Here is a 12970-nt window from a genome sequence, read left to right on the forward strand (position 1 = left end):
AGAATGGACATACAGAGGAACAGAAACCAACAGATCAAGAGAGAGAGAGTGGGAGAGCAGGGTCACATCTGCACTTTAACTTCAAAGCACTATCAAACCTCTTTAAATAGTCATGGCTTCCCCCAAAGAATCATGGGAATTGTAGTTTGCTAAGGGTGCAGAGAGTTGTTAGGACACCCCTCAAAGAGATGATTCTCAGGGTAGTTTTACCATCAATTCCTCTTCCCAGGGAAGTCTGGGGAATCTTAGCTCTGAGAGGGGAATAGGGCTCTAATATCTCTCAGCACCCTTAACAGATTACAGTTCCCAGGATTCTTTGGGAGAAGTTGTGGCTATTTAAAGTGGTGTGATCCTGCTTTAAATGTACAGTGCACATGGGGCGTGAGGGACAGGCTGCTATCCAGCTGGTAACTTTAGATTGTCATGCAATCAAAGGTTGCTCAGGATTGGGTTAATTTATTTTGCTGTTGTTTGTGTATTTTTTAATTTATAGGTAGCTTCCACTAACTATTTCAATCCATAGCATAAAACAAGATTGTCCAAGCATCTATCAGAGAATTAAAGATGTTTTGCTAGTCTGCCTCTTCCCATTTATATTTGACTACTGGGCATTACACACCATATCATATCACATTGGAGCCAATTCAGAACAGTAGTTAGAAAGTTGGACAAGAACAGCGGAGGGTCAGGTTCTAATCCCCATTCACTTAGTGACTTTGGACTGGTCCTACCTTATAGGGTTGCTATGAGGATAAAGCCAGGAGGGGAAGAATTCATTGGAGGGCAGGCAGGATATGATTTGAAGCAATAACCAGTACATATACTATTAAAAGTACATACGATATTAGTAAAGTGATTGTAATTCTTGCTAATTTTTCATGCTACTGTTGTGATTGTGAGCTGCCCTGAGTTCAAAATTATTTCGGAAAAGCAGAATACAAACATTAAATCAAATCAAATATGCATTTCAAGATGAATAGGGAAGAACTTCTTCCTATGAGCTTCTTCATACATTACCAAGTTCTCATGTGAAAGGAATCCTGGGAGGAAGTTATAGGGTACAGCACAAATAAAAATGGTCATGTGTGACAATCATATGACATAAAGTTTTTTCTTAATTTCCTGTACAAGAAGGAAGGGGAAACTGCGGCCCTCCAGATGTTGTTAGACTACAACTACCACTATCCTTTATTATTGGCCTTGCTGGCTGGGGCAGGTGGGAGCAGGAGGCGAACAAAACCTGGAGGGCTACAAGGATTCAGCACATAATGCAAAAGCAAGGACTAATTGCATTTTTCCAGCCTGTGTACGCTGAGCAAAAAACACAAGCCCCAAAAACATCCTGAATGCAATCATCACACATTACTTCTTTCACATAAAGGAGCTACAGAGCATTGACAGAACACATGCCTTCCATGCAAAAGGTCCCAGGTTTCACCTTCAACATCTACAACTAAAGAGGAATCAGTTTGGAGGTGACGTAATAAAAAACTCTGCCTAAAATCCCCAGGAGTTGCTGCCAACCTGAGCAGGCAACACAGAGTTAAATGGTCACGTAGTCAGATGTGGTATAAGGTATCTCCCTGTGTTTCAACATGTGTGTAGCTGCCTCAATATTTGGCACATCACACGAAGCCAAATATTGGCTTGGTGTGAACGCATGATTGGGCAGACTCCTTGCCTGGACTTTTTGACTGCTGCACTGCACTGGGCTAAGCTAAGGTTTGGCTAAGCGTTTTGCCTGGGCAGTTAAGCTCTCTCCAGACTAACCACAAGGTGTATCGAAGAACAAACCTAAGCTACAGACTGTGGTTAGTCTCTGGAGGGAGCTTAACCACAAACCAGGGTTGGGATGGCACTCGAACCCAAACACTGGCTTAGCTCAGTGCAGCCCAGCTGCAAAACAATCAGAGGAGGAGCAAAGCAGGTGCAAGATACTCTCTGGGAGACAGAACGCTTGCACCAATGTGCAAAGCAGCCACCCATCCGAGGGTCATCTACTGTAAGTGTCAGCACCTCTCCAGCATCTTGAGGGCACCAATCTACCCCATCACATCCTTGATACTTTTAAGTGGGTTTGAACCTGGGACCTCCAGCATTCAAAGCAGGTGGTCTGCTGCTGGACTATGGTCCCCTTTTAACCACCTTAGGACAGAAGAGAACCCAGGAAGGACTCTTGAAAGGCAGAGCCACTTACCTGAAACATTTCCCCAAGACAACCCTGCAGTTGTTGGACTGATGCTCACTGCGTTAGCCACAGGGGTCAATGCCTTGCACGGAGTCAGCTCGGAATAAGCACAGTCCTCGTCCAGCATGATGACAGGGCTGGCAGCCAACCTCGGATCCCCGACGCAGGCCCCTGGGTGGAGCGGGGAGCTCACCAGCGGCAGGTAAAGCACACTAGGCTTCTTGGGGACAGGGGGAGGGACTTTGGTTCTGTGGCTCTCCCCGCCAGGTGTTCTCTCCAGCGGCAGCCTTGGCTTCAGCTCCTCCTCCAAGCTGTCCTCGGAAAGCCGCCGGGCAGAGAAGAACGTCCCCGGGGGCCCTTGTGCTGGAGAGACGGCTGCCACGGGGGGCTGCGGCTCCATAGGGCTCCAGCCATCTGCATCCCACTGATGCTCAGGCCTCCTGGCCACTATGTAAACGTTCTCTACGGCGACCGAGCCCTGGGGTGTCAGTGGAGAGGTTGGGGAGCCCACAGGGGACTCTTCCTGGACTGGAGGGGTCTTGTGCAGGAGCATCGGGGGCCTCCTGGAAAGGGGCGGCTTCTCTGCCACCGGGGGCCGGACCTTCTTGCCAGGCTCCTCGACAGGCTCAAGGCTCTCTAGGTTGTCCTCTGTTTCGGAGCGGCTGATGGACCGCAGGCGGACGGAGCGCAGGTCCAGCTGTGTCACCATGGGCATGACGGGCTGCACGGGGCTGAGCTTTGGCCCTAGCTTGGCTCCAAAGGTGGAGTCAGAGTGGTGCCGGCTCACTTTGGGCTTGGCCTTGAGCGAGATCTTCAGCCCCGAGAGGTCCAGGTGTGACGGTGGCGCAAACGGCAGGTCGAAGGACAGCCGCGACTTGGGGCTTCTCTCCATGGGTGAGACTGGGGGCAGCGAGGACTTCCTCTCGGGCACAAGGGGTCTCGCACGCCCACTCTGGTGCGGGGTGTGGCCCAGAACGGCAGATGTTGGGATGGTCGGGGTCGGCGTTTCCGACTGGCTGGAGTAGCCGCTGGAGGGAGACATCACCCCTGTTGGTCTTGCCGGGGAGGAGGTTTTCAAGTTGACCTCAGCAGAGAGCTGGGAAGGTGTGGTGGCCCGGGAGACAGAAGGGGAGGGGAGGGACTCAGAGCTACCCCGTGCCTTGGAGAGCTCGATCACGGTGGTCCCAGTGGCCGTGCTGGAGCCAGAGAGAGAGCAATAGGGGTCGCCAGGACTCCACTCTGGCATGTACCACTGCTGTGAGTACGGCACGCTTTCCAGTTCTTTGGTTGTGTCCCCAGGGACTTGGCTCTGGGCCTGCGAGTCAGGCAGCAAGCACAGACTTTTTGGTCTCTGGTCCTGCGGCAGCGGCTCATCACCAGCTTCTGCGATGCTTTGCTGACCCTCCTTGATCAATGAGACGCTGCGGGTAGGCGGACAGGGCTTCTTTTTGGCCTTCTTGAGAGAGATGCTCTTGGTGCGCGGCCGCCGTGATCGCACCTGAGCCTCCTGCTCCACCGCTAGCGAGACGTTGTCTGTGCTTGTGCTGCCCTCGGAGCTGGCGCTGGGGTAGCTCAGGGCACAGGTCTCACTGCCCCCAATATCCATGGAGCACAAGGAGGCTGTGTCCGTGGGGACGGAGAGAGACCTCTCACGGAACTTGCACATCACCCGCTGCCTCTCCGCTTGGGGGCACTCCTCTTCACTCGGGGTGGCGGGGACCAAACGAGCCTTGACCTCCGCTGCTCCACACCTCAAGCCTCCGTTGGCATCTACAGGGGACTCAGGAGAAGCGCAGAACGCCCCAGACCCATTGCTCCCAACTGCATTGTCTTTGCTGATGAAGAAAGAAGCAGGCCGGTCAGAGTCTGGGGTTCCCCTCTGGCTGCGGGGAGACTGTGCCCCGCTTTCCATCACCAGCTCACTCTGGCTCGCGGAAGGGCTCACGTAGCCAAAAGATGCTGCGCTCCAGGCAGGGGAGAATGTCAGGTCCTCCTTGGGGCCGTTGCACGATGGGCTGGCATACACTGCCCCAGGGTTGTCTGTGTGGCCAGCAGGCCCCTGGCAATACCGTCCTTGTAGAACTCCCCCAAGGTCACTGAAGGTCTTCCTCAGCTGTGGCCTTGGCTGAGGGGAGCGGGCCTGGTGGGTGGAGCTCCTCCCATTGGCCACCTCAGGGACAAAATTGCAAGAGGCGGACTCTGCGATGGTCGCTGGAGGGTTGAGAATGGGGCCGTTGCTGTTCCCTGCAGAAAAAGGCAGGAATTAAGTACAGCCTGGAAGATCTCCTGCTTGGGCAACTGAAAGGTCTTAGATCCAGGGTTGGGAGTTTCAGGGCAGGGGCTCAATGCAGCCCTCAATACCTCTCTATGTGGACCCCAGACCACACACCCCTGCATAGCCAGCCCCCTTCTCCCCAGGGCTAGTGAAATTTACATTCATCACCATGCCCACTTTTCTCTCCAGCTATGCCCACTATTGGCATGTGGCCCCTGGAAGATTCTTATAACAGAATGTGGCCCTCATGCTGGATAAGGTTTGCCCCCCAAAAGTAGAAACTTTGCATTTCACTGCTGGGGGGCAGCTGCCCCCATCAACACAAAGAAATCCAGGCCTGGCCATCCTCCTGCTTTGGGGAGGGAAGAGCTCAGATGGCCTTGGACAGTGTGGTAAAGGTGGGGCCATTATTTACTTTTATCAGATCGTGCAAAGAAAAGAAAAACCACATCCATGGGTGTTGCTTTACCCCTTAGCCAATAACACCCCACTTCATAGTTTGAGAACCACTATAGTAAAAGGTTTTTCCTTTTCTTTTTTAAATTTCTAAAGTTGCAAATCTTCAGATCTGCCCTAAATAGCAAGTTCTGCTAGTCAAGCTCTTACGTGGCTATTCTTACATGTGTCGCTATTCTCTGCCCCACGCCACAAATATGTCTCCTCCCTACTTAACATAGATGCATGGTGCTGTTTGGGGGTGGAGGGGGATATGCCAAGGTACATTTATTCACAATTCAGGGAAGAGTCTTCGGAAGCCTGTTCTTAAAGAAAAAGGGGCTAGAACAAAATACTTTTTGGGGGGGGGGGTGTTTCTCAAACAAAGTCTTCCTATTAAAAAATGTACCTACATATCCACAAATGGAATACCTATGGATTCTGTTTGTTGGTACTGAAATCTGGCTAAGCTGCAACTTCATATTTTTCTAGCCAAATTAAGATGCTCTGATCCTGTAGCTCTGTGACTTGTTCTGCCTCTGTGTGTGTTGCAGACACTGGTTTTTAAATCTGCATATGAAAGCCACCTTTCAAACCTACTTGAAAAGCAGGAAATAATATATTAGATCACTCCCAGAATTCTTGAAAACGGTCCATAAAGTCAAATTCTGAAATTTGACTAATTTTGAGTGTACATGAAAATTTTACTTTCACCCTGTAGCTATAACCCAGTATTTTGGAGGAGCCCAACAGCAAATTCCTATAAAGAAGCCCATGGCAAACATCCCCTCTCACATTCTGTTCTTCACAACAGCCAGAGTCAGGGAAGTCTTGATTCTACAAGTGCTTCTAAGGGTCCCTCCAGACATCCTTTTTATTGTGCGTTCATGACGATTTGTGCTCATGATGATATTGGGGCAGTAACACACCATGCTGCTTTCAATACTACTTGCAGCTGCAAAAGTTTTAAGGGTGGACATCCTGCTTTGTTTCCAACTAGTGCATGTCCGCTCACTTGCTGCTGAAATCCTGTAAATTTTAGACCACAAAGCTTTTTTTTTTTTTGGTCCTGCTTTTTTGTGCTGTTTTGCAAGACTGCCCCTCCAGCTGGTAATAATGTGGCAATGTTGGAAAACAACTAATACAGAAGAATGGTGTGGTTCAGTATAATTCCACCACTAGTACATTAGCATAGCTTCAATGACATGTTGCAGAATCTATCCACGGAAAACACCAGTCTGGAGGGACCCTAAGCCATCAAGCTATTCCCCCTCCTCTCTAGTGGCAGAGAGTGGCAGCATTGCTTTTGTCACCTGGGTCCCGCAGGGCGAGGTGGGGGAAGCCAATAACCGTCCGTCTCCGGCGAAGCAAGGACTTGGGATTCATGGCTGTCTCTGTGTTGAAGAGGGAGTGGCGAGTACTTGCGTGCCGAGCGAACGGCTGTCCTGTAGCCAAAACAAAGAGACTCAGCTGTCCAGGTGGACCGTGGAAAAACACAGAGGGTGATGTGAGATGTGGGAAGGATGGTGAATTCAACATTATGATAAGATGGCAAATGGTGGCTTGGGGTCGTGCATGACTTCCTTCAGCCTGAGTTTATAAGCGAACCAAACTGATTTGGGCTGCATTCACACAGAAGGAAGTTTATTCTGTTATCCCAACATTTCCCAAGCTGCTAATTTCCACAATATATCTGAGCTTCTACACAACGTAAAAGCCACTTCTGGACATATGGGGGAACATGAGCAAGCTTAGTGTTTGTTTCTGTGTTATGTGCTTCCAGAAAAACATTCCGGCATATTAGGTGACTGGGCGTTTAAGACGACCCCCAACTTTTGCTGTTCAGTTTTAGAGTTTTAGAGTTATAGAGTTTGAGCACCGCCAGGGACAGAGCATGCACCCCTCCACTGCCGCTGCCATCGCAGCAGCAGCCCGAGGCGAGGCGTTTGGCGGGTGGGTGAGCGGCGTGCTCAGAAGGACTTTCCGTATCCCCTTCTGTGGGGAGGGAGGAGGAGCAACAGCAGAAGGGGCATCTCTGCTCACCGGTTCCCTCTCCTCCTTCCCAACGTGTATACCTGGCGTATAAGACGACTCCTGACTTTTGGGGTGATTTTCCAGGGATAAAAAGACGTCTTGTACGCCGGAACATACGTAATTTGCAAACAGCAATGGAAATGAGTACTAAACTTGTACTATATTCCACTATATTTCTGGAAGTGGCTTTTTGTCAGCTTATGTAAATGTACCAAAGTTGTGTGGAGAAAATTATTGTTTTAGAATATACTCTCAAAAAATAATGTGAATATTTCATGCAGTTAAAAAGAATAAGTAAATCCATACATTGATGCAGGAAGAGCACAATACAGACTTATGAATGAACACATGGAAAACTGGCATAGACTTAGGAAACAATGACCCCTCCATCCCAACTGGAATGGAAGTGGGGTACAAATGGCTTTAGAGCAGAGAAGAGATTTTTGAGTTGATGCTACTGGGAACATGGGGAAGGTAGAAGCCAGTAACGGTAGGAATGTAACAGGGCAGATGTCTTTACTTTATGTGTTCACTTTACCCCAACAGTAATGTCTGAAGAGGACTTTCAGCACCCCATCGAACCATTGCTTGTAAAGTGAAGCTTAAGAACCTCACACTGTATGTTCCAGATATCCAGCAGACAACCCATGGTTGAGAGCTCACCACTCAGTTTCCATAAGCTCACTCTTGTCTCCATGGTTCATCAACCTCTGAACAATGGCCTAAATGTGGTTTTTCAGCGGTTTGTGAATTCTGGCATTACTAGCAAGCCACAGTTATCACAAACTGTGGTTTGCTGTTATGCCTAAATCCACAAATTAATGACAAACCCAAGTTTGTTTGCAAACCAGCTTCAAACCATGACAGATTATCCTGCTTTGGAAGTCCCTTGCAAGCCGTGGTTTGCAAACAGGCATGTTCAAACATCAACGCCAAAATATGGTTTGGCATTAGGACTGAGTGCAGTCAATGAATTGCTTTATCCTTGAGCTCTCTTCCTGCCAAAGCTTGGAGGCGAGATGGGCGGTACATGGGCAGCATGTGCCGTAAGAACTAAAGTGACAAAGAGACAGACATACTGGTTAACCTTGGGTGCATTACATGCTGGTGAGACTTGAATAATATGAGCAGAATGCAGAAGGGGAGGGGGACATAGCAAGGGGGCAAACGTCTCTGAGAAGACCTAGCCTGATGGGACACACTACAAATGCCAATTCATGTGAGTCCCAATGAACCTCCTTCATCTCCTGTGCTTTTCAATCTTGCTGGGCATCATGCCTCACACCGGCCAGCATGGTGAACTAAAACCTTGTTTGACACAACCATCCTGCATCATATGATAACTCTTTAACTCCTCTTCTCTACTACACACACACACACACACAGAGAGAGAGAGAGAGAGAGAGAGAGAGAGAGAGAGAGAGAGAGAAAGAGTCAACCCTACCAGAGACGTTGATGGGAACAATGTTGGCTTGGGTTGAACAGGGCTGATGCAACCTCCTCTCTTCAACGGAGGGCAGAGGGCCAGTTCGGGTCCAGGTGGTGTGCTTGTCTGGCGTAGTGGGCAAGCTAATTGAAGGCTCTGGGGCCCTCACCCCCAGCGTGGTTGTCTCGTTCTCCTTCACTTGCTGGCTTGCAGGCTGTCAGAAAGCAGTGGGGAGGAAGGGGAATAAATGAATTCAAACACAAGCGCCCTACTCCACTAGGGCTACTATTCAGAAGAAGGGATTCAGAAGGAAAGGGATTTCAGGCAGCTCTTGGATATCAGGTGATCTGCTGCATTCCTGCAGTTGATGATCAGAGGCTGTCCTCCAAGTACTTGCCACCTCTTAAGTCAGGAGTGAGCAAGTTCCAGGAGCCAAATGCAGTGCTCCAGGGCTCTTTGGCCCTAGGAACCCTCCCTCTCCAGTCAACCCCCCACCCCCAATCCTTCATGGACCTGTTTTGCACCCTTCCAGAGTGCTTTTGCCTGGCTGGAATGCACCCTTGAACTCCGACAATGCCTTTTGCTTGCCTGGCCCTCGGACAGAGACGAATGTGTATGTATGTGTGCAGGAACAAAACTACTGCACACAAATGTTAAAAGTATACGTCCACTGCTCTGCCTGCTTTGGTTTGTGGCCTCGCTTGCCACTGGTACTTGGCCCTCGGAAGGTGTCCCCGAAAGGAATGCGGACCCTTAAGACATGGGCTGGTAGAACTTTGGACTGAGGCACCAGGTAGGAATTGTATTGGGGAATATGCAATGCTGGGAAGTTTGCCAGACTCACCATGAACACAAACTCCAAGCGTTTGCTGGGTACTGGGGGCCGCGGGCTGCAGTCGAGGGGCCTGTCTGCAGAATGAGAACTGGCATAGCGGAAGGTCTGGCCACTGGCCCTGGCTTCTGAGTAAGGCTCCTCGTACTCTTCTGAAAGGAGGGAAAGAAAGAAATCAGCTCAGTCTGGTCATACCAACTGCCTCCCAATAATTTTGCACTTTTCTTAATGCTCCTAATCACAGAGGCAGCTGGATTTGGGAAGGGGGGAGGGACCCAGCATGTGAATGTGCAATTTTGTGAGCATTATTTGTGGGTGGGTGAGTTGAATGGCAACATTCTGCACAGTTTTTCAGTTCTAATCTCCAAAAGGTGGCCTGTTAGAAACCCCAGAGATTTATGGTGTAGCCTGCACTTTCTCAGTCATAATATCTGTCCCTCCCAACATACCGTATTTTTCGCACCATAGGGCGCACCGGACCATAGGGCGCACCCAGTTTTTTGGGGGGGAAATAAAGGGGGAAAAATTATTTTCCCCCCCAGGTGCGGGGCTGGGGCGGGGGAGGCTAGAGCTTCCCCCGACCCCAGCCCTCAAACAGGCAGCTCTCCGCAAGCAGCGGGAGCGCTCCCGCTGCTTGCGGAGAGGTCCGCGAAGCCTGGACACGCTGAGCTCAGCGCGCCCAGGCTTCGGCATGCAGGCACCTCTCCGCAAGCAGCGGGAACGCTCCCACTGCTTGCGGAGAGGTCCGCGAAGCCTGGACGCGCTGAGCTCAGCGCGCCCAGGCTTCGGCATGCAGGCACCTCTCCGCAAGCAGCGGGAACGCTCCCGCTGCTTGCGGAGAGGTCCGCGAAGCCTGGACGCGCTGAGCTTAGCGCGCCCAGGCTTCGGCATGCAGGCACCTCTCCGCAAGCAGCGGGAACGCTCCCGCTGCTTGCGGAGAGGTCTGCGAAGCCTGGACGCGCTGAGCTCAGCGCGCCCAGGCTTCGGCATGCAGACACCTCTCCGCAAGCAGCGGGAACGCTCCCGCTGCTTGCGGAGAGGTCCGCGAAGCCTGGACGCGCTGAGCTCAGCGCGCCCAGGCTTCGGCATGCAGGCACCTCTCCGCAAGCAGCAGGAACACTCTGGGCTCCTGCTGCTTGCGGAGAGGTGTGCGAAGCCTGGAGAGCATGAGGGGTTGGTGCGCACCGACCCCTCTCACTCTCCAGGCTTCAGCGAAAGCCTGCATTCGCACCATAGGACGCACACACATTTCCCCTTCATTTTTGGAGGGGAAAAAGTGCGTCCTATGGTGCGAAAAATACGGTAATATGATTATACTACGGATGAGTTTTATTCGCATGGGAATTTTTAAATGTTCCCCTACTCAGAAAAGAAAGTTTGTTTGGTTTTTGGTATATAATCAAATGTGTTAGAAAGAGTGTAAACTTCTGTCTTTGCTTCTCCTTTTTTCCCTTTTGGGTAGACACATTGCCACCCAGTGACAGCTTCATTAAAATTCTCTATTTCTCAGTTGTTTTCTCTGTGTGACAACCAATTCTCTACTAGAAAATATAAAAAAGGAGAGCACCCTTCAAAATGAACCAGGCAGTTTTGTTCTCCTGAACCTAAAGGAAAATATCCCAAGTAACACATTTATCACAGAAGGCCCCAAAACAGCATTAATATAAAAGCAGGAAGCTCTGTCTGGATAAGCAACTTCCTAGGTCATTCTGAAGCTGTTTTTTTTGTGGGGGGGGGGGGGGAGTCTTCCCTGATATGTGTATAACTTTAAATTTCACCATAACATTCTTCATTCACAGCTGCACCTGCCAATTATTAAAATAAATAATTGTACCTCTATAGGAATGGCTTTATTGTTTTCAGAGTTTGTAGAAATAGTTCAAATTATCTTTATAATTTGTGCGTTACCCTGTTTTTACCTTGTATGCCACTTCCAATGGCCTTGGGGCTGTGGAGATTTTTATAAATTTGCAGAAGAGATAAAGACACAGAGAAGCTGAATGGTGGGGAGCAGGCTTATATTGATAAATTGCCTCAAACAGTCTGCCCATTTTTGCTTTGAAGCACTCATTCTGCAAGTGCTAGAGATGTATGTGGCCCTTGCATTTGTAAGTCCAAGGCTTCATGCGCTCCCTCTAAGGGAGATGCAGAGGCCAGCAACACAAGAACAGGCCTTTTCAGTGTTGACTCCCCAACTGTGGAGTGCTTTTTTCAGAAAGGGCACCAGGCACCATCATTATCAGAAGAGCCTGCTTTCTTAGGCTACTGCCCCATTTAGCCCGACATCCTCTTCTCACAGTGGCCAACCAGTGGGAGATGCCTATGGCAAGAAGGACCTGGGCGCAAGAGCGCTCTTCCCACTTGTGATTCACATCAACTGGAATCCAGAGGTATACTGTGCCAGGTGAATATTTAGGTGCCAGAAAATGTTCCTGTTTGGTTCATAACTGGGATCATTAGGGTACAATACCTTAGTCTGTTTTTGGTGTTCCTCTTTTAGCAGGATTCACGCTTTTATACTATTTCAGAATTAGCACTTCTCAGTAAATAATGCTGTGTTCGTTTCATGTTGTTTTAAATCTTCGTAGGTTTTCCACAAGTTACAACATTTTTTGAATTTATTTTGAATTTATTTTTTTGTAGCAAGCAATGACTTAAGATTTCTTTTCCTAAACGAAAGTTCAGAAACAGGCCTCCCTTTGCTCCTCTCTCGGTGATGCTGCTTATAGCCAGTCCATAAGCTTCACTCTCATTGCCCATCACAAGGGTTGATATTGTTGAACATCCACATTCTCTGCACCCATTTTGAGTCCTTGGCAGACCTCTTCTGCAGGGTTATCAGCTGGCTCCTTCCCAAGCCCAGACACACCAACTACCTGGGGCTGAGACCTGCAAGTTGGAGAGACAAGCGGACCTTTCCTACTCCCTACCACAGACCCTCACCCCCCACGCACCTTGGAGCAAGCTCTGTAGATTGAGTTCAGCTTCATGATGAAGCTCCTCCACCCCAACAGGACGGGCCAAGAAGATATTCACAGGCTGGTGCCATAGCAGCTTGGGAGGAGTGGGTTTCTTGACGTCCAGGTCTATGTTAGAAGTCGCTGGGGAGAAAAGATAGCCAGAGGGTGAATCACAGCCCCAGGCAGGGATTCTAGAAATACAAAGAGGTCTTAAGGCCTGTCCATGCTATACGTTCAAACCAGTTTCAAACCAGTTTAGCCACCACAGCTCCAATACCCTGCTTTCTGCAGCAATCCAGATCTGCCATGGGGAGCCCACCAGCAGTCTCTCCAGCTGTTGCAAGTGGCATTCAGACGCTTGCTGCTTGCAATGCTGGCCATTGTAGACAGTGGTACCTCTGGTTACGTACTTAATTCGTTCCGGAGGTCCATTCTTAACCTGAAACTTTTTTTAACCTGAGACACCACTTTAGCTAATGGGGCCTCCTGCTGCCGGTGCGCTGCCGGAGCACGATTTCTGTTCTTATCCTGAAGCAAAGTTCTTAACCCAAGGTACTATTTCTGGGTTAGCGGAGTCTGTAACCTGAAGCACCTGTAACCTGAAGCATCTGTAACCCGAGGTACCACTGTATAGCCATCATGACTAGCTGCTGTGGACAGCCTCATCCACCACCCATTTGCCTAACCCCCCTCCCCTTACAACAATCAATCTCCGTACATCACCCCCTGCCCCAAACATTCCATACATATGCACAGGGGCAGCGTGCCCCATTTCACTGCTTGAGGTGAAACAGGAACTGCTGCTTTGTTCCTGCTGCTG

The 12970-nt window shown here is 49.8% G+C and overlaps 1 protein-coding gene across 4 annotated transcripts in view; it reads right to left on the bottom strand.

Moving 5' to 3' along the window:
* NHSL2 (NHS like 2) overlaps nt 1–12970 on the bottom strand; it is a 107973-nt gene that overhangs the window by 6803 nt on the left and 88200 nt on the right. For all 4 annotated transcript variants that reach the window (XM_081897325.1, XM_081897328.1, XM_081897326.1 and 1 more), the window contains exons 2-6: nt 12145–12291; nt 9203–9342; nt 8377–8572; nt 6212–6343; nt 2198–4432 (exon numbers count right to left, since the gene is read on the bottom strand). In XM_081897325.1, coding sequence (XP_081753451.1) covers nt 2198–4432; nt 6212–6343; nt 8377–8572; nt 9203–9342; nt 12145–12291 — 2850 coding nt within the window. The remainder of the gene's footprint in view (nt 1–2197; nt 4433–6211; nt 6344–8376; nt 8573–9202; nt 9343–12144; nt 12292–12970) is intronic.

The sequence above is a fragment of the Podarcis melisellensis genome, assembly GCF_964234715.1.
Source record: "Podarcis melisellensis genome assembly, chromosome: Z".
Classification (NCBI taxonomy): Eukaryota; Metazoa; Chordata; class Lepidosauria; order Squamata; family Lacertidae; genus Podarcis; species Podarcis melisellensis.